This window comes from Sus scrofa, chromosome 15 (genome assembly GCF_000003025.6).
Source record: "Sus scrofa isolate TJ Tabasco breed Duroc chromosome 15, Sscrofa11.1, whole genome shotgun sequence".
In the NCBI taxonomy this organism is placed as follows: domain Eukaryota; kingdom Metazoa; phylum Chordata; class Mammalia; order Artiodactyla; family Suidae; genus Sus; species Sus scrofa.
The window spans coordinates 15,921,875-15,943,120 of record NC_010457.5 but is presented as its reverse complement, the minus strand read 5'-3'; the positions used below and the strand labels follow the sequence as shown (position 1 = coordinate 15,943,120).

At 41.5% G+C, this 21,246-nt stretch overlaps 1 protein-coding gene across 1 annotated transcript in view; it reads right to left on the bottom strand.

Annotated features, from left to right (window-relative positions):
• The window catches only part of MCM6 (minichromosome maintenance complex component 6), a 54,950-nt gene extending 35,467 nt beyond the window's left edge, over positions 1-19,483 (bottom strand). The window contains exons 1-8 of the mRNA XM_021075844.1: positions 19,278-19,483; positions 13,979-14,125; positions 11,937-12,047; positions 10,694-10,943; positions 8,288-8,453; positions 7,872-8,017; positions 6,149-6,299; positions 1,734-1,875 (exon numbers count right to left, since the gene is read on the bottom strand). Coding sequence (XP_020931503.1) covers positions 1,734-1,875; positions 6,149-6,299; positions 7,872-8,017; positions 8,288-8,453; positions 10,694-10,943; positions 11,937-12,047; positions 13,979-14,125; positions 19,278-19,384 — 1,220 coding nt within the window. The 5' untranslated portion in view covers positions 19,385-19,483. The remainder of the gene's footprint in view (positions 1-1,733; positions 1,876-6,148; positions 6,300-7,871; positions 8,018-8,287; positions 8,454-10,693; positions 10,944-11,936; positions 12,048-13,978; positions 14,126-19,277) is intronic.

Here is a 21,246-nt window from a genome sequence, read left to right as displayed (position 1 = left end):
TGGATCCTGCGTTGCTGTGGGTCTGGTGTAGGCCGGTGGCTACAGCTCCGATTGGACCCCTAGCCTAGGAACCTCCATGTGCCGAGGGAGCGGCCCAAGAAATAGCAAAAAGACAAAAAAAAAGAACATTTTGAGTAGGTGCTCAAAAACTGGTTGCTATTATCTTGACCTTTAAGTTTATTAAAAGTCTAAAAGTAAGTACTCACTATACTTTCTAAAAATAAGCAAAAATTGGAGTTCCCGTCGTGGCGCAGTGATTAACGAATCCGACTAGGAACCATGAGGTTGCGGGTTCGGTCCCTGCCCTTGCTCATTGGGTTAACGATCCGGCGTTGCCGGGAGCTGTGGTGTAGGTTGCAGACTCGGCTCGGATCCCGCGTTGCTGTGGCTCTGGCGTAGGTCAGTGGCTACAGCTCCGACTGGACCCCTAGCCTGGGAACCTCCATATGCCGAGGGAGCGGCCCAAGAAACAGCTAAAAAGACAAAAAATAAAATAAAAATAAAAATAAAAATAAGAAAAAAATTGCTAAAGTAGTATTATATTAAATTTAGCATAAAATGTCTCATCTTTATAGTACTGCTTTTGTAAAGGTTGTCTTATTTAAGAACCTTAAAGATGTTTGTATTCTTTTGTGTGTGTGTATGTGTGCTTTCTAGGGCTGCACGGCAGCATATGGAAGTTTCCAGGCCAGGGGTTAAATCGGAGCTAAAGCTGCCAGTCTATGACACAGCTATAGCAATGCAGGATCCGAGCTGCGTCTGTGACCTACACCGAAGCTCTCGGCAATGCCAGATCCCCGACCCACTGCAAGGCCAGGGATCAAACCCATGTCTTCAAAAATACTAGTCAGATTCATTTCCGCTATGCCACAACAGGAACTCCAAGATGTTTTGTTTTGTTTTTGCTTTTTTTGGGCTTCACTTGCAGCATATGGAGATAACCAGGCTAGGGGTCAAATCAAAGCCACAGCTGCCAGCCTATACCACAGCCACAGCAACGCAGGATTTGAGCTGCATCTGCAACCTACACCACAGCTCACAGCAATGCTGGATCCTTAATCCAATGATCGAGGCCAGGGATTGAACACACAACCTCATGGTTTTTAGTTGGATTCATTTCCACTGTGCCACAATAGGAACTATGATGTTTATATTCTTAATCTCAACAATTCTATGTCTAGGAATTTACCCAAAAGAAAAAAATTAAAATCAAAACTTATACGCACTATGATGTTCACTCTATTAATATCTATAATCATTACCATAAACTACTCTGTTAAACTAATATCAGGCTAGGGAACAGATTTTTTTTTTTTAAGTTATAATAGACCAACAAAACCCAACACATAAAAACAAAACCCAACAATTGTGAAAATAAACATGGAAAAATATTTAGGGTAAATCAAAATTAAGAATATGCATGCTGTGACTTATAACCATGAAAATATATATATTCATGTATTCAAAGAACTTTATTATACAAAGATTAAAAGAATTCCGTGTGGGACTGGGACTACACACAATTTTTCCTTATTCCAAAAAAAATGTGTAAAATGTTGTTACATTCTACTTAACAAATTAAGGTGTACTTAATCAAGAGAGTTATATAGTCAACAGTCGTAATTTATACTCTTGCTCTGGTAAAGGCACAATGACTGTATTCTTCATAACACAGAAAGTCTGGAACTATGCATATTGCTTTCTCTGCGCCCCTATCTTAGGCAAACACTTACTTGAGAAACTGGCTCTTAGCTGTACTCGGGTCACCAACAATGCAAACGTTTATGTCCCCTCGAAGGGAGGTCCCTTCCCCTGTTGTTTTTGGAACACCACCAAAGAGCATCAGCAAGACACCTCGTTTTACTTCATCATTGCCTGAAATGAAAACCCAAGGTAATTTGCAACACAAAGTTAAACAATTTCACAGGAAACTACCATGATATATTTACCAATTAAAAGAGCAGAGATAGCAGAAACAAAGCTAAGACTGGAGTAAAAATACCTGGTTTCTAATCTTGGCTCTTGTTCTGTGAACATAAAGTCACCCAATCACCGTCCTAATGTCTTTACCTAATCACAGATGCTGACGCTCACCATCCTAAGAGTCTTTCTTTGTCCATAAGTCCCACCTCTACACAAAGCCTTTCCTAATGTCACAGTCCTCAAACACCTCTCCCCATACACAAACTATGTCCATTACAGCCTACCACATTTACTGGCTCTTTCTAGTGGCAGGTCCTACAATTCTAATCAAGAGTTTAAGGAAATGGGAGCTCCCATTGTGGCACAGCAGAACAAATCCAACTACGAACCATGAGGTTGCAGATTCAATCCTTGGCCTTGATCAGTTGGTTAAGAATCCAGCGTTGCCATGAGCTGTGGTGAACATTGCAGACTCGGCTCGGATCTGGCATTGCTGTGGCTGTGACATAGGCCAGCACCTGTAGCTCCGATTAGACCCCTAGCCTAGGAACCTCCATATGCCACAGGTGCCGCACTAAAAAGCAAAAAGAAAGAAAAACTACATTTCCAGCCTTTTTTGCCACTAGAATTCAGAAAGCTAACTTGAGAGATGGATTCACATGAGTTACATGGAAAAAGATAAGGTGAGGTATCCTTTTGCTGATGTGATTGTCAACAGAGGAGGGAGGTTCTAAGGTTGATGAGGGAGACACTCCCAGTTGCGGCTGAGGCAGCATGGTCTGGGGGGTCAGTAGCCCATTTTGCAATGTAGTTATAAGAATTCTTTCTGTAATGTTTGCATATGCATGACCAGGTCACTTCGCTATACAGCAGAAATTGACAGAACATTTTAAGTCAACTCAAATAAAATTTTTTTAAATATATTTTTTAAAAAGAATTCTTTCTGGCAATCCAACCAAAGGGCTGTACTTCTCCTTTGGATACTACAAACTTTCTAATATCCTTTAAAACTTGCTTCCTTTCCCTGGGGGCAGGGGGGAGTGCACCCATGGCATATGGAGGTCCCCAGGCTAGGGGTCCAATCAGAGCTGTAGCCACTGGCCTACGCAACAGCAACATCAGATCCAAGCTGCATCGGCAACCTACACCACAGCTTACAGCAACAGCAGATCTTTCACCCCCAATCGAGGCCAGGAATCAAACCCTCTTCCTCATGGAGCCTAGTCAGGTTTGTTAACCACTGAGCCACAACAGGAACTTCAAAACTTGCTTCCCTTTTTTTGTGTGCGTGTGTGTGTGTGTGTTTTTACCTTTTTGCCTTTTCTAGGGTCGCTCCTGCAGCATATGGAGATTCCCAGGCTAGGGGTCTAATCGGAGGCGTAGCCATTGGCCTACGCCAGAGCCACAGGAATGTGGGATCCGAGCAGTGTCTGCAACCTACACCACAGCTCATGGCAACACCGGATCCTTAACCCACGGAGCAAGGCCAGGGATTGAACCCGCAACCTCATGGTTCCTAGTCAGATTCGTTAACCACTGCGCCACAACGGAATTCCAAAATTTGCTTCCTTTTTAACCCAAATAGATTCTTTTATCTGCACTTAAGAATCCATCTAAAGGATTAAAAAAACTTTAAGACCAGCAGTTTCAGGAAATAGTTTCTTATTCACCCGTGAACTCAGCTCGGATCTGGCGTTGCTGTGGCTGTGGCACAGGCTAGCAGCTGTGGCTCCAATTAGACTCCTAGCCTGGGAACTTCCATATGCCATGGGTGCAGCCCTAAAAAGTAAAATTAAATAAATAAATAAAAATAGTTTAAGGAAATGGTCTATAATTTACTTAGAACAGTGATCCATGGTGAATATAAACACATGCTAATTGAACTGATACGGATTAAATAAGATGCTAAATGTGATTTAGAGCTGCTTCTAAGAACAGTTTATACATCTAATATAAGAAGGAAATGTACAATTTAAAAAAGACATCAGATTTTTAGAAATTGTGATACTTAAATAAACATTTTCTGTTTAAATTATGATGATTTTCTGTGAACTCCATCAACAATGTCCTAGGCACATTTCCACAAACACTGCTTAAGAGCAAAAAATTGAAAATCCAAAACCAAAATTCCTCTGACTCACAACCTGTATGAAACAAACAAAACTCATGTGGTAGTTTTTAAATAGTACACAAATTCTTTGATAATCCTCATTTCTAGGTGGAGCTTAATTCTCTTCTCCTTAAGTGTGCCTGCACTTAGTAACTTGCTTCCATCAAAGAGCACACAGTGGAAGTGAAGGTATGTAACTTCTAAGAATAGGTTCTGAGAGGCATTTTGCTTCCTCCTTGCTCTGCTCTCTTGGATCGCATGCTCTGGAAGAAGTCAGCTGTTGTGTTGTGAGGACACTCAAACAGCCCAATGGAAGAGATTCGTGTAGCAAGAAACCAAGGCTTCCAGCTAACAACCAGCACTAATAGATAAGCAGTGAGTGAGCCCCCTTTTAAGTGGATCATCCTCCAGCCCAAGTCAAGCCGTCCGGTCAAACTCGTCAAAGACTGAGCCAGAACCACCCAGGTTCTCCCTCTCAAATTCCTGACCTCCAGATTGTATGAGAAAATTTAAGCCATTAAGTTTTGTGTAATTTTTTTATGCAGCAAAAGATTAATTCATGGGGGGAATGGAGCAGTATAAAAATTTGACACCTACTCATTATAACAGAGGACACTCTAAAATCTATAAAGAGGCTTGGGCTGTGGGATGGAAATCCTGTGAAATCAGATTGTTATGATCATTATACAACTACAGATGTGATAAATTCATTTGAGTAATAAAAAAATAAAATAAAATCTATAAAGGGTTATAAACAGAAAGAATTTCAATTCAATTTCATTGACCAAATATTTAACTAGGAAAAAATGCTAAATTTCAATGATTAAAAATATGTATCAAGGAGTTCCTGTCATGGCTCAGTGGTTAACGAATCTGACTAGGAACCATGAGGTTGCGGGTTCGGTCCCTGCCCTTGCTCAGTGGGTTAACGATCCAGGTTTGCAGTGACCTGTGGTGTAGGTCGCAGACACAGCTCGGATCCTGCGTTGCTGTGGCTCTGGCGTAGGCTGGCAGCTACAGCTCCGATTCGATCCCCAGCCTGGGAACCTCCATATGCCACGGGAGCAGCCCAAGAAATGGCAAAAAGACCAAAAAAAAAAAAAAAATATATATATATATATATATATATATATATATATATATATCAAGAGAAATTGCCATGATCCTATGAATTCTTGCCATAATTCTAATTAAGTATGGAAGATAATGATGGAACAAAAGTAAAGTATGAGGCCTGAAAATTCAGACATATCCTTTAACACAACAAGGGGATTTTAAAGACAGTGAGCAGCTAGTAACCAAGAGAAAGAAACAAGATCTATACCTTGCACAATACACATAACCAAAAAAACAGAATGAAAACACTCTCCATTGTGAATATGAAGAAAAACAAGATTAGAATATTAATCTAGCATATTAGGATATATTAAAGACAGTTGTTATAAAGCCAGGAAAAAAAAGACTGACCTCTTTTCTTTTTTAAAAAATTGTGGTAAAATATATACAACATAAAACTACTATTTCAAACAGTTCAGTGGAATTAAGTATATTCACTCTTTTACAACCATCACTGCATCCATTTCTAGAACTTTCCATCATCCCAAACAGAAACTCTATCCATTAAACAAATCCTCTTTCCCCAAGCCACCAGGTAACCCCTTTCTACTCTGTCTCTATGAACTTACCTATTCTAGGTACCTCATTTTAAATGGAATCATCTAGTATCTGTCTTTTTGTAAATGACTTTTTAAGAGTCCTAATTATTTTGGGGAGTTCCCATGGTGGCTCAGTGGTTAATGAATCCGACTAGGAACCATGAGGTTGCAGGATCAATCCCCGGCCTCACTCAAGTGGGTTAAGGATCTGGCGTTGCCATGAGCTGTGGTGTAGGTCGCAGACATGGCTCAGATCTGGCACTGCTGTGGCTCTGGAGTAGGCCGGTGGCTACAGCTCCGATTCAACCCCTAGCCTGGTAACCTCCATATGCTGCAGGTGAGGCCCTAGAAAAGACAAAAAAAAAAAAATTTTTTTAATAGAAAAAAATTAAAAATTTAAAAAATATAATCATTATTTTGATTTCAAGTTTAGACCACAAATGGATAAAAGGACTCTTACCATGTATAGTAGGAAACAGGCTTGTGCAAAGATTGTGGTATAGATTTTTATCTTGACTCATTTCAAACACCTTCTCCCACTCCTTCACAGTCATTTGGTTCTTAATGCTCTCAGCCGTCTGCTCCTCATCTCGGAGCTCTTTTCCTCCAAACTGAATGGTGGAGAAGAAAGGGAAAAAACAGTAGTACAGAAATAGTCAAAATAATGTGAAAGAGAAGAAATGTCAGCACAAATAAAATAAAGCCTGGGAGGTAAACTTCAAAATCTGTTGATTGTAAAGTTTTTTTTTAAAAAAATTCCTAACCAGTTTTCATAGTGGCTCAGCTGAAAGGAATCGGACTAGCATCCATGAGGACATAGGCTTGATCTCTGGCCTCGCTCAGTGGGTTAAGGATCCAGTGCTGCCGTGAGCTGTGGTGTAGGTTGCAGACATGGCTCGGATCTGGCATTGCTATGTCTGTGGTATAGGCCAGCAGCTATAATTCCAATTCAACCTCTAGCCTGGGAACCTCTATATGCCATGAGTATGGCCCTATTTTAAAAAACTATTTCCGGGAGTTCCCATCGTGGCGCAGTGGTTAATGAATCCGACTAGGAACCATGACGTTGCGGGTTCGGTCCCTGCCCTTGCTCAGTGGGTTAACGATCCAGCGTTGCCGGGAGCTGTGGTGTAGGTCACAGACGCGGCTCGGATCCCGCGTTGCTGTGGCTCTGGCGTAGGCCAGTGGCTATGGCTCCGATTCGACCCCTAGCCTGGGAACCTTCATATGCTGCAGGGGCGGCCCAAGAAATATCAAAAAGACAAAAAAAATAAAAAATAAAAAAATAAAAAACTATTTCTTAACCACTATGGGCTAAGTTTATCAAGACACTGAAGAACTTATCATCTGTCCAGTGAATTAAAAGTAACAAAAAAGCTACCATTTTTTCGTATTGCTATAAATGAATCTAGATACTCAAGAGATGAGCCATAATAAAATGTTAATCACTGATATGAGGATGAAAGAAGTAACAGAGTATTATGTTTCCCTCTCATTTTCCAGTACTAAACTACTGTCCAAACATTTTTTCACTGCTTTCCCATCCTGGACACAAAATCAAGTTCTGAACTATAATACAAGGGATACGTCACTCTCAGAAAGAGTGCTATACTGTACCTTCAGATTACTAAAGTTTTTCTATTTATACTTTCTCAAGGAGCATGACAGAGGGACTGCGACAATTAAAAATGAAAAAAAAAAAAAACAAAAACGCTATGGATTATTTGTACCAATGCTTTTAAAGTACTCGGTGCTTATGCATGAAAACAAGTAAGATTTTTCTTTAAGGTGGGACAGACAGACACAAAAACATCTGCTTTCAAGAACAAATCTCAACCCACCCCCCTGCCTTTAAAACCGAGTTTCAGAAGATTATAACTTTGTGGCAGCATCAGCAGATGTCTTTCCCAAGCTTTGCTATTCTAAGAATCACCCTTAGGGAGTTCCCGTCATGGCTCAGTGGTTAACGAACCTGACTAGCATCCATGAGGACATGGGTTCCATCCCTGGCCTCACTCAGTAGGTTAAGGATCTGGCATTGCCGTGAGCTGTGGTGTAGGTCACAGATGTGGCTAAGATCCCACGTTGCTCTGGCTGTGGAGTAGTAGACCCTTAGCCTGGGAACCTCCACAGGCCACAGGCATGGCCCTTAAAAGACGAAAGACAAAAAAAAAAAAACTCACCCTTGGGTTGGTCGGTGCAACACAGCACGCAAGAAAGACCAGCCTATATGAAAGGTCCCTAACACCAAGGGCCCGGAGTCCTCGAATGCCTTCTGTCTCATATCCATCAACACCATTCACACGGGAATTAGTTTCTGCACGTGCTCCTGAAAGATCGAAGGATAGGTTGTTTCACAGTTCAAATATTCAAGGTGCTGTGAATCAAAATTGCTCAGTTAAATGAAACTTATTTAGACTTTGAAATTTTTCAGAACAGTACCTTCTATAGCAAAACCAATTTGTCTTTATTCTCGTCATAGTTCCTTGCTCATCCTCTGATTGGTAGCCAAAAACAAGACAAGGAAGATACAAGAAACCAGATACTCTGTAGGTTAGGTAACCAAGAATTTGTTAAATCTGAGCCACAGATTACTGACCTGGTGTGCTAAGCTTAGACACGTCAGGCACAACAATCAGCGTTCCTGTGAAGTCACACTTGTCACCAGCTTGAGCTGACTCCACAGCTTCAGCCCTCAAGATCACTTCTAGGCTGCGGGGGATACTCCCTCGGGGAAGCTCAGCTTGAGTCTCCTGAATACGAACCTGTAACAAAGACAAATGGCCAAGAATGAGAAGTCATCTTTTTCAAATGCCATGCAATCTAAATTAAATGCCACAATTATTGACATATCCTAAATTATCTTACCAGTTTGCAGACTTTTTTTTTTTTTTTTTAGGGCCGCACCCACGGCATATGTAGGTTTCCAGGCTAGGGGTCTAATCAGAGCTACAGCTGCCAGCGTACACCACAGCCACAGCCACAGCAACATCAGACCAAGCCACGTCTGTGACCTATACCACAGTTCATGGCAATGCCCAATCCTTAATCCACTGAGCAAGGCCAGGGATTGAACCCACAACCTCATGGTTCCTAGTTGGACTTGTTAACCACTGAGCCACAATGGCAACTCCTACATACTTCTGACATGTGCCAACATTCATCTTAAAAATTCTCTACCAGGAGTTCCTATCATGGCACAGTGGTTAATGAATCTGACTAGGAACCATGAGGTTGCGGGTTTGATCCCTGGCCTTGCTCAGTGGGTCAAGGATCTGGCGTTGCCATGAGTGGTGGTGTAGGTCACAGACACGGCTTGGATCCTGCGTTGCTGTGGCTCTGGTGTAGGCCAGTGGCTACAGCTCCAATTAGACCCCTGGCCTGGGAACCTCCATATGCCATGGGAGCAGCCCTAGGGGGGGAAAAAAAAAAAAAAATCTCTACCATAAAAGTCCTTTCAGTTTGCTAAGAGATTACAACTATTAAAAACTTCAACTTCACTTTTACTCTCATTAAGAAATACTTCTTTCTCTTTGTTCAAACTGACTTTAAATATCTGTTCTGTATTCCATCTTCCTCTAAACTGTCAGGGAAATTTTATGAAAAACTTCACATCTATTATACTCTCCACCTCAAAACAACTGTTAACATTTCCTAAAACGCACACATACTTTTACTGTAGTATTTGAAAGAAGCTGCAAAACTCAAGATACTTCGTCCCCAAATATTTTAGCATCCATTTCCTAGGAATACTATCAATCCCACCAAGAGAATTAAATCGTTTTTGATTATCTAATTCATCTTCAAATTTCCCCAATTGCCAAGAATGTCCTTTATTACAGCTGTTTTTTCCCCAAACCAAGACCCAATCTAGATTCATACATTGTATTTGGTTGTTATATCACGTCTTTTCAAATAAAGCATCCCTAACCCAAAGTGACTGGTAGAGTATATGCTTCTAATAAACCAAGTATCATAAGTAAGTAAGAACTAAAAACTGAATTTAATAGAAGTTACTGGAGTTCCGGTTGTGGCTCAGTGGTAATGAACCCGACTAGCAGTATCCATGAAGATTTGGGTTCCATCCCTGGCCTCATTCAGTGGGTTAAGTATCTGGCATTGCTGTGGTATAGGCGGGCAGCTGCAGGTCTGATTAGACCCCTAGCCTGGGAACTTCCATATGCCCTAAAAGGACAAAAAAAAATTACTTATTTTAGTTTGCTACTCATTCTCCCAGTGCTTGAGGTACTGAAACTTTTCTTTCCTCTTTGCATATTCCAGAGTTAGTAAGTACTAAAGGACTTAGCCCCTTCATTCTTACTGCTATCATCCAACTCTGCCCAAGTAACTACAACTGCCTATTAGTCTTTTATTAAATACTACTGATGACTATCCCATTAGTCTTCCTTTAACAAAGAAAAATTCACATTCCCTGAAATTATATTCCCCTTGCTTATCAAGATTAAATCCAAATTTCTCAATCTGAGATTTAAGACTCCAAGTACCCCTATGCCTCATACCAAATCATGCCTCTATGCCTCTCAGATGATTTCCAATTTGGTTCCTCTAATTAATTAATTAATTAATTCCTCTACTTTAATCATGATAAATCCTCATTGCTATTGACAAGCATGTCCATTTTCACCTATCCTTTTATTTATGTCTTCTTCCCTTCTAACCACCAACTCCAAGTCATATCAACTAGTCTCTTATTTCTTCAGTTTTCTTAACTCTAGTTCACAGTAACAGTAACAATGGTTACTATTTATTCTTTGACATGTACATTGTCTGAAAGAGCTTCTAATCCAAGTTATTAAAGATTAAAACACATGTACTGATATTGAAGTGTGCGTTACAAAAGCTTAAATCTGTAGTTATAATCGACAATGCTTCACTTAAATAAAAACTGAGATTAACATTGCCTAAGTAAGCTTATGAGAATAATTACAAGTGCCTAAAAGTGAATTATTAGCATAGGCTGAATCAGATTTAAACATCTAAATACCTTTTGAAAATCAACAAATCTTGATTTATTTGTATCTAGCAGGAATCTCTTTCTATTGGCACAAACTGGATTTCGGCAGATGTTTGGCTGTGTGTACTTGAACTGCTGTTCTACGTCCCTGATCACTGTTTGACAGTCCAAGCACAGGAAAGTTCCGCTCACAAGCTCTGGGTGAACCGGGTGAGTCCGTACTACCTGCCCACTGATGCGAGTGAGCAAACCAATTCTAGATGAGTTAAGTTCTCGAATTCTGTTTAAAGACAGATATTGCATTAGTAAATACTCATTTCCAAACTATGACAATTTTCTCTTTTAATGAGAGGATATTCGATGCTTAAAACAACAAAGAAATAAGGGACAAGAGATAAGGTATTCACTGGACTATCCCACAAGAATGATTTAGTTAACAGCCCATTCCTAAAGTATAATATACATACAACTACAACAAAATACATAAATGAAGATGTGAAAGACACCAAAGAAATTAAAGAATGTGTTATTTTCACAGTAAAGTTATCATGGGCAAAGATTTTTTTTCTGAACCTGGAAATTCAGAAAACTATTTCACAAACCCATTTTACCTTAAATGATTTGGTAATTTTTTTTTCCTTCTTTCTTTTTCCACCACACTGGCAGGATATAAGTTTCCCATCCAGGGATCAAATCCGAGCCACAACTGTGACCAATGCTGTGACAGCTGCGGCAATGCTGGATCCTTAACTAACTGCACTAGGCTAGGGATCAAAACCTCACCACCTCAGAGACAATGCTGGATTCTTAACCCACTGTGCCACAGTGGGAACTCCACAACTTGGTAATTTCATAATTTCAGTGGTTTAAGTTTTCAAAGTAACCAAGTATCAGCAAACTTATTCTTTATATAACTGCTAAGAGGAAAAACAATTTAAAAGTTTATGCTCTTTAAGCTCTTGACAAAAATTTCCAAAGACACATTTCTGTGACTGCTCTAAGTCTTCATAATTTTTTACTAAACTAATTTTTCACCTAAAATATCCCTTAAAAGATATCCTAAAATATGAAAATCCCCAGAAATTGCTCTACTTACTTCCCATCCCACTTCCCTGGCTATATAGGTATTACAAAATTAAACCTTCTGGATAACTGGTATAACTCTTTATAGATTCAAGACTACAATCTTCTGAGCTTTGACAATTAAGTGATGCCTATTATTTGGAGTTTTGTTTTGTTTTTTTAATAATCCTTTCCAAGAAGGGTTTCTTACTTGTGTCTGGTAGGAAGGTCTTGGAATGCAACATAAAAATCCTTGGCCAGGGGAATCTCTTTACGGTCTTTGACAAACGTTTTCAAAGCGCGACATAGGTAAGGGTAAACCCTGAAAAATAAACAAACAAACAAAAAAAATCAACTAACAACTTCAACAGACTAACCAAGTCTCCTTCCCCATCATGCTTCCCAATAGCTGAAACTAAGGAATTTTATCTGGTTAAACCAAGCTTTAGAATTTAACTCTGCAGGACATTTCTATGATCTGGTCTAGGTTTAGAAGCTTCTTCAATCCTCTATTCCACAACAAATACATCTAAGAAAATACAAATCCAAAGATAAAATGCTATTCCTGAATATCTATTATCTTTAAATAATCATTTAGTGCATACACTGCAAGCCACACCTCTGACTCTACCTGCCACCTGAGCATTTTATTACCTAGCAAGGCAGACTCCTTGCTACCTATTTGGTGTCTTTTGTGCTTCCATACAAATTTAAAAATCTTCATGGAGTTCCCGTCATGGCACAGCCAAAATGAATCCAAATAGAAACCATGAGGTTTCAGGTTCGATCGCTGGCCTCACTCAGTAAGTTAAGGATCTTTCGTTGCTGGGAGCTGTGGTGTAGGTCCCAGACATGGCTCAGATCTGGCGTTGCTGTGGCTGCAGCGTAGGCTGGCAGCTGTAGCTCTGATTAGACCCCTAGCCTGGGAACCTCCATAGGCCATGGGTACGGCCCTAAAAAGACAGAAAACGGAAAACAAAACAAAAAGTTAAAAAATTTTCAAGATATATTTTGTTCTTGGATTGAAAGAATCAATAGTTAAAATGATTATATTACCCAAGGCAACCTATAGACTCAATGCAAACTCTATCAAATTACCAATGGCTTTTTTTCACAGAAATGTGATTTAAGTTCCCAATAGCTGTGGCAGCTTGGTTTAAGCAGCAGGATCTGGAAATCCTCTGAAAAATGAGCTGCTTTCAGGAGACAGAACTGCTGTATGGTCTGTACATGAGGTATGGGCACAGGTGTTTCCACCATCAGCCCTGATTTTCCACCTCTACTCATTGGTCAATACAACTTTTCTTGCTATATACTTTCACAATAAACTGCCTAGTATCCCTCCAAACATTTCTATGCCTAGAAACACTGAACTAAATCCTCCCTTTCCCAGTTCACCAGGTAAAAGAACAGAATTATGTCTCTTTAATCCTGGGTCTTCATTTCTCTTTAACTGTCAACAGTGTTTACTTTAACCTGATTTTATTTATAAAGATTGTCACATTTATTTAATCCAAATGCAGAGAAAGATTAGTGTAGAAAGATGTTTCTTATTTTATATAGCAATTAAAAGCAGAACAAAAGCCTAAATTATTAAACATAACAACTAATTTCTGCCAAAAAAATTACCACTCAGCTTTGAAAATGTTTCAAGGGATTTATACATATTATGACATGGGGAAGAGTGAGACGGAATGGATTAAATGAATGATATAGCAATAGCACTGAATGCCTAACACAAAGTAAGCAAGCTTCTTAACACGGTAAAACTATATAGAAAGCACAGGTTTTCAACATTTGCATGTGAAAAATATTTAACTCCACAAAGCCCTAAATTAGTTCAGAGCAGCCCAAAAATGACCACTGGCTGTATCAAAGGAACTCTGTGATAGCTGCCCCTTTTGCCTCACAAATGAACACTTCCACACCAAGAAGAGCTGGTTTCCCAGGCTCCATGTCTATTTAAAGTAAAGATTTCAGAGTTCCCATCGTGGCGCAGTGGAAATGAATCTAACTAGAAACCATGAGGTTGTGGGTTCGATCCCTGCCCTTGCTCAGCGGGTTAAGGATCTGGCATTGCTGTGAGCTGTGGTGTAGGTCACAGACACGGCTGAGTTGCTGTGGCTCTGGAGCAGGCTGGCGGATACAGCTCCGATTTTACCCCTAGCCTTGGAACCTCCACATGCCGCTGTGAGGCCCTAAAAGACAAAAAGACAAAAAAAAAAAAAAAAAAAAAAGATTAACACACTCTACCTATAGAACTCCTCTTGAATAGTGGTAGAAAGTTGCTGGTTAAATTGCTCCAGGTCCACAAAACTCACAACCAATGTGTTTCTCTCAGGACGAATTAGTTCCTCAGCTAACTGCAAGTACTTAATTTCTCCATCGCTGTTCTGGAATCTGCGGATACATGCAAGTCATAGTAAACTGAAGAATTAGTAAAAATAAGAATCTGAATGCCTGATAATTCAGTGTAGGTTAAAGATTAACAGCTTTATGATCAGACAAGCCGATTTTAATAGTTGTATAACTGGGGACAGTTTACGTACCCTCTCTAAACCCATCCTTCTTTTTGAAAAATAACAGTGGTAAAAAAAGATTAGAACATCATCTTAAAAGACTATTGTGAAGATTAAATGAGAAAATGCCTGTCAAATGTTTTGTCCAAAGCTCGAAACACAGGAAAACATCTTCCGACCTTAATTGTACATAACATAAATAAGCAGTTAGCATCTGTTGATTAGAAAATTTTAAATCAAGAAATTCAAACTATGTCTAGATACTCATGTCGCAACAGAAGAAAGGGTGGGGGAAAAAACTGTAACTGCAATGTATACATCTAAGGATGACCTGAACCCCTTGCTGTACAGTGGGAAAATAATAATAAAAAAAAAAAAAAAAAAAGAAAGAAATTCAAGTTAAAATCCAAAGATTTAATTTCTAAAGGGAAAACTGACAGATTAGTTATTGATTTAAGAACCAGAACAAAAACAAATACACAGAAATGAGGTGCTTCAGTACCCAAGACCCCAGGAAAACCAAAACATACATACACACAAAGTAAAGCTGCTTTTTTCCAAAATATCATACAAATATATTTGCTTTTTGTTCTTTGAACATAACCATGCAGATTAGGTTCTGAGGAAAAATCAAATATCTTCCTCAAATACAGCGTGTTCTAACTCTGTTAATTACTTAATAAATATCATCTATCTGCGAAGTACTATGCCAGAGATACCATAAGCTGGAAATGACAGTGTTGCTCCTCTCCTATGGTTGACACTCTCACAGGAGACATTACTACTAAGGAGAGGGAAAAGACATTTAAATGTCCATGACAGGAGTTCCCGTCGTGGCGCAGTGGTTAACGAATCCGACTAGGAACCATGACGTTGCGGGTTCGGTCCCTGCCCTTGCTCAGTGGGTTAACGATCCGGAGTTGCCATGAGCTGTGGTGTAGGTTGCACACGCGGCTCGGATCCCGCGTTGCTGTGGCTCTGGTGTAGGCCGGTGGCTACAGCTCCGATTCAACCCCTAGCCTGGGAATCTCCATATGCCGCGGGAGCGGCCCAAGAAATAGCAACAACAAAAGACAAAAAGACAAAAAATAAATAAATAAATAAATAAATGTCCATGACAAATAAACAAAATGCAGTATACACATATAATGGAATATTATTCAATCTTGCTTTTTTTTTTTTTAAGGGCCACACCCACGGCATGTGGAAGTTCCCAGGCTAGGGGTCTAATTGGAGCTGTAGCTGCTGGCCTACACCACAGCTCACAGCAATACCAGATCTTTAACCCACAGAGTGAGGCCAGGGATCGAACCCACATCCTTGTGGATACCAGCTGGGTTCATTACTGCTGAGCCATGACAGGAACTCCCTCTTCAATGTTAAAACAGGATATTTTCTGCAATGCCCCAATATAGGTGAACCTTGAAGACAAGGTGCTAAGTGAAATAAGCCAATTACAGAAAGAAATATTGCATGATTTTACTTACATGAAGTATCCAAAACAGTTAAGTTAACAGAATCAAAAAATGGAATGGGTAGTTGGAGGAAGAGGAAAATATGGAAGTAATAATTAACAGGCATAAACTTTCAGTCAAGCAAGAGGAATAAGGTCTAACAGATCTACTGCACAACAATAGCGTACAGTTATAAATTTGTTAAGCAGGTAGACTCAGGTTAAGTGTTCTTTCTACAATAAAATTTAAGAAGAAAAAAAAAAGGAAGTGGTCCAAGAAATGTGTCAGGGGAATAAAAACTAATTTTGCTTAACAGGAACATCTAGAAAGACCTCATGCAAATAAAAGGCAGCACTGGAATTCTGCCTTGAAACACTTTTAAAATTTGAAAGAAAAATGAGTGTGGACAGACTGGTTAAAATCAGAAAAGGTATGGGAGGAGCGTCGATGATGACAGAATGGCTGTGGAAGATGAAACTGTAAAGAGCAGCTGTGAAGACTCTGGAGTTCCCATCCTGGTGCAGCGGAAGCGAATCCGACTAGGAACCATGAGGTTGTGGGTTCGATCCCTGGCCTCACTCAGTGAATTAAGGATCTGGTGTTGCTGTGGCTGTGGTGTAGGCCAGCAGCTGTAGCTCCAATTGGATCCCTAACCTGGGATGCTATAGGTAGGACCTTTAACCACATGCTATAGGTAGGGCCTTTAAAAAAAAAAACAAAAACAAAAACAAGAAACAGGAGTTCCTGTCGTGGTGCAGTGGAAATAAATCCAACTAGGAGCCATGAGGTTTCGGGTTCGATCCCCGGCCTCGCTCAGTGGGCTGAGGATCCAGTGTTGCCATGAGCTATGGTGTAGGTTCCAGATGCAGCCCAGATCTGGTGTTGCTGTGGCTCTGGCACAGGCCAGCGGCAACAGCTCCAATTAGACCCCTAGCTTGGGAACCTCCATGTGCCTCGAATGCGGCCTTAAAAAGACAAAAATAAAATAAAATAAAAAAAGAAACAAAACAAAAAAAGCAGCTGTGAAAAATGCGGACTTTTTTCCATAAGCAATGCCAAATCAAAGTTGGTATTCTGAAAGGGAACTAACATTTTCGCCCCAACAAATACAGGGATTATTTGTCTTGCTCATCATTATGCCCAGCAGTTAACTAACTGCATGGCAAACTGCAAGGAAGTGAAGACAACTACATTATACTACATTATTTGTTGAAATCAAACGTTAATTAAGGACCTTTGTAAGGTGGTGTGGTGGCTATGTGGGATTAGGAATGGGATGTACATTCACATGAAATGGCTGACAAGTAAAGATTATTACCAGGGATAATGGAAAATGGCACCTTGGGAACATAATATTTGCACTGCCTAAAAGTTTAATAGGGTTTTACAAAAGGGGTATGAATATTTAGCTGGGTTTTGAAGGATAAATAGCTGTCAGGCAGAGAGTAACATCACCAAAGGTAGGGAAATATAAGCTAAAGTATGGTTTTAAGTATATAAGAATTTCATAAAATAGCAGAATTTTTCACAATAGTAAAAGCATGGAAACCCATATCTATATGGATAGATGAAGAGACAAAATGTGGCATATACATACAATACTATTCACCCTTAAAAAGAAAATTCTGGCACACGCTACATGTATGAACCTTGAAGACATTATGCTAGACCAAAAAAAAAAGAAAAAAAAAAAAAGGAGTTCCCCTCGTGGCACAGTGGTTAACGAATCCAACTAGGAACCATGAGGTTTCGGGTTCGATCCCTGCCCTTGCTCAGTGGGTTGAGGATCCGGCATTGCCGTGAGCTGTGGTGTAGGTTGCAGATGAGGCTCGGATCCTGCATTGCTGTGGCTCTGGTGTAGGCCGGTGGCTACAGCTCCGGATTGGACCCCTGGCCTGGGAATCTCCATATGCCACGGGAGCGGCCCAAGACCAAGAAATAGCAAAAAGACAAAAAAAAAAAAAAGACAAAAAAAAAAAAAAAAAAAGACATTATGCTAAGTGAAGTAAGCTGGTCACAAAAGGACAAATATTGTATGACCCCAAGTTTGAGGTACCTAGAGTTGTCAAATTCATAGACTGGGTGAAACGATGAGTTACTGTTTAGTGGGTGCAGAGTTTCAGTTTGGGAAGAAGAAAAGGAGATGAATGGTGGTGATGGTTGTTTAACAAGGTAAATTACTTAAGTGCCACTGAACTATACATTTACAGAAGGTTGAAAAGGTAAATTTTAGATCACATATATTTTACCAAAATAAAAAAAAAAAAATTTCCTGCCATGTTAATGAGCCTTAAAGACACTGAACTCATTAGGGTCCCTGAATATGGCTACAAGAAATTTTAATGATGGGAAGCATTTTCCTAAGATATGATATAGTTTTTTTAAAGCTTCACTATACCTAGTGCTAACAACTTAGTGAATTTCTAAATATTAGTAAAACCACATGATATTTTTTTAGGACTATGACAAAGAGTCTCGGGCCAAGGATGTCATCGATGAGTAGTTCCAATGCAAAAAATGATCAAATTTAAAAACTGAATTCTTGGAGTTTCCATGTGGCACAGGGGAAATGAATCTGGCTAGGAACCATGAGGTTATGTGTTCCATCCATGGCCTGGCTCAGTAAGTTAAGAATCCAGCATTGCTGTGAGCTGCCGATGTAGGTTGCAGAAGGGGCTCTGATCTGATATTGCTGTGCCCTAGGCCAGTGGCTACAGCTCCGATTCGACCCCTAGCCTGGGAACCTCCATATGCCACAGGTGCGGCCCTAAAAAGCAAAAAAAAAAAAAAAAAAAGGATTCTTAAAAAATAATTTTCTAAGACATTCCAAAGTGCTTCTATTTCTCCTGGAGCTAGTGGGGTTCATCCTCAAGGAGAGCCATGATGTATCTGCACTAAGAAAAGTAGCAGATGGTAGTGGCTGTAAGCCAGGGCGAGGGGGTCTGAGATGCCTGGGGCCTAAAAAAGGTAACAGAAAAAAAAAAAAAAAAAAGTGAGGCTTAAGGGATTGGAAGGAAAGGAAGAGATGGGCGGGTGCGTTCAACGACATAAGCATCGCAGGGCGGCCCCTCGGAACATCTGTCAACCAAACAGGTCACCGCCACTTGGATCTGCACAAGCTCCAGGGCTGCCAGGCCCTCGGCGGACCCCAGCCAAGCTCCCACTAGGATTCCGAGGACACTTCGGCCTCCCACACCACCCAGCCGACGTGCGGCCTAACCGGTAAGTTACGCATCCCCACCCAGCCTCAATGTCCGCACCGGGAACCCGGGGCTAGGCAACCACTAGCCTTTCAGTCTGTGAGGACTGAATGGTGGGCCTAACGCGCTCGGTACCGGGCACTGCGCACCGCTCGAGTTTGAGAAAGGGCTCCAGATGCATTTCACCCGCTGGAAACCAGCCCTGCTCGGCCCGACCCAGGCTCCTTCCAGCAGCCCAGCTAAGCCTCCCGTGGGCCGCTCTCCCCGGCGCGCAACCCCTCATTTCCAGAACACTCGCGGCCCCCACAGCGCCCGGGCTCCGGAAGCCGGGAGGAGCCTGAGGTGAAGGTCCGCGAGGAAGGGGCGCTCGCCGACTTACTCCTCCAAGAAATCTAGGAACAATTTCTGGCACTTTTCGGCCACCTCGTCGCGGACTTCTAAGTGCTGGCTGCCGGCGCTCGGTTCCGCTGCCGCCGCGAGGTCCATGGCTGCCGAGCGCTGAGGAGCCGCCGGCGCCACGCTCGATCGCCAAGAGTAGCTTCTCCCTAGACGATGCCGCTTTGCGCGCGCCGCCTCCGCCCCGCCCCCTCGTCCCCCACTGGAAAGGTCGGAGCCAATCGTGGCGCAGGAGCTCAGAGATTTCGCGCCAAGCCTGCCCAATGAGCGCGGCTCTTCCCTTTGCCCCGCCCATGTAGCAGAGATTTCGCGCCAAATGCAAAGACCTGAGTAAGCTGGGAAGTCTGCCTTTGCGCCTGCGCAGTTTGGCTGCTAGGAGCCGGTTTAGAGATAGGTTGTTTGTTCCAGTGGTTTTTCAAATGTTCAGATCATCTCACTGAGAGCAATTGAGCAGAAGGCGTAAGACCTTAAGGAAAAGGAAAATGAAGATTCAGTCCTGCTTGAGACCTCCTGCTTGAGTCTAACTGGAGGAAATAAACCGTAAACCACCGGATAAAACCTCGTGGAAGAGTTAAAAGAGACGAATAAGCAGTACTGGCGCGGGGAGGGGAGAGGAAGGATTTGGCAGTTATTGTGGCTGGAGCTGACTGGGAAAAATCATAGAATCTTTGACATTATTGGTTAATTCCTCTCTCAAATGCACTGTAGACTTGCGTCCTCCTGATTTTACTTACCCCCCTCTTTGGCCATATTTCCCCGACCTCATTTCATTTGATTTTCTCTTATCTCTTTCAGCCATTCCTGGTTACCCTCTGCAGGCAGCTATTTAGGGAATCCATTAAATGTTATGGTCCCAGAGCCCTCCTTTCCCATAAAGGAGCTTTCTTAAGCAACCCCTTAATTTCCATGCTTTCAATTCACTAAAGTCTGGATGCTGATGGCTTCTGAATGTGTACCACCAACCAGTTCTCTTTCCTGGGCCTCCAAGAGATTAAGAGAAACCTGGACCTATTCCATTTTTTAGACTTGAAAGCACATTTAAAAGAAATTATTTTTTTAAATGCCAAACAGGGTGACAGAAGCTATGCTAATTCTTTTAACACACACACATATACACAAACACACTATTCACAGGAGTTTCCTGGTGGCCTAGTGGTTAAGGGTTCATTCAGCATTGTCACCAATGTGGCTTAGGTTTGATCCCTTACCAGGAACTTCCGCATGCCTCAGGCACAACCAAAACAAAAAAAAAAAAAACAGGAGTTCACGTTGTGGTGCAAAAGAAATGAATCCCATTAGGAACCATGAGGATAAAGGTTCAATCCCTGGCCTCGCTCAGTGGGTTAAGGACCCGGCATTGCTGTGAGCTGTGGTGTAGGTCGCAGACTTGGCCCGGATCCCGTGTTGCTGTGGCTCTGGTGTAGGCTGGCAGCTGTAGCTCCCATTAGACCCCTAGCCTGGGAAACTCCATATGCCACGAGAGCGGCCCAAGAAATAGCAAAAAAAGACAAAAAAAAAAAAAAAAAAGAAGGCAGAGTTTCATACTGACTTGCAGCCATGCCTGCTGAGTAATTTGGGACTTGCTCTTCTCAGCCTTCCACACCTCATTGGGCCTCCTTTCTCCCTTCAAATATGCATCTCTGAACCAGATTAGTGGATGAGGTCTCCAAGCAAGGGTTGTGGAGGTACCTTCCATAGAAGAGGAGAATGAGTTATGAAACATCTCTGTGTTATATTCCACAGAGTTCATGCCTCCATGTGTATGTGGGCCTGAGCCTGCTCTCCTTAGAAAGGCTTCCTTGGAGTTCCTGTTGTGGCACAGTGGTTAACGAATCCGACTAGGAACCGTGAGGTTGCAGGTTCGATCCCTGGCCTTGCTCAGTGAGTTGGGGATCCGGCGTTGCCGTGAGCTGTGGTGTAGGTTGCAGACACGGCTTGGATCCCGAGTTGCT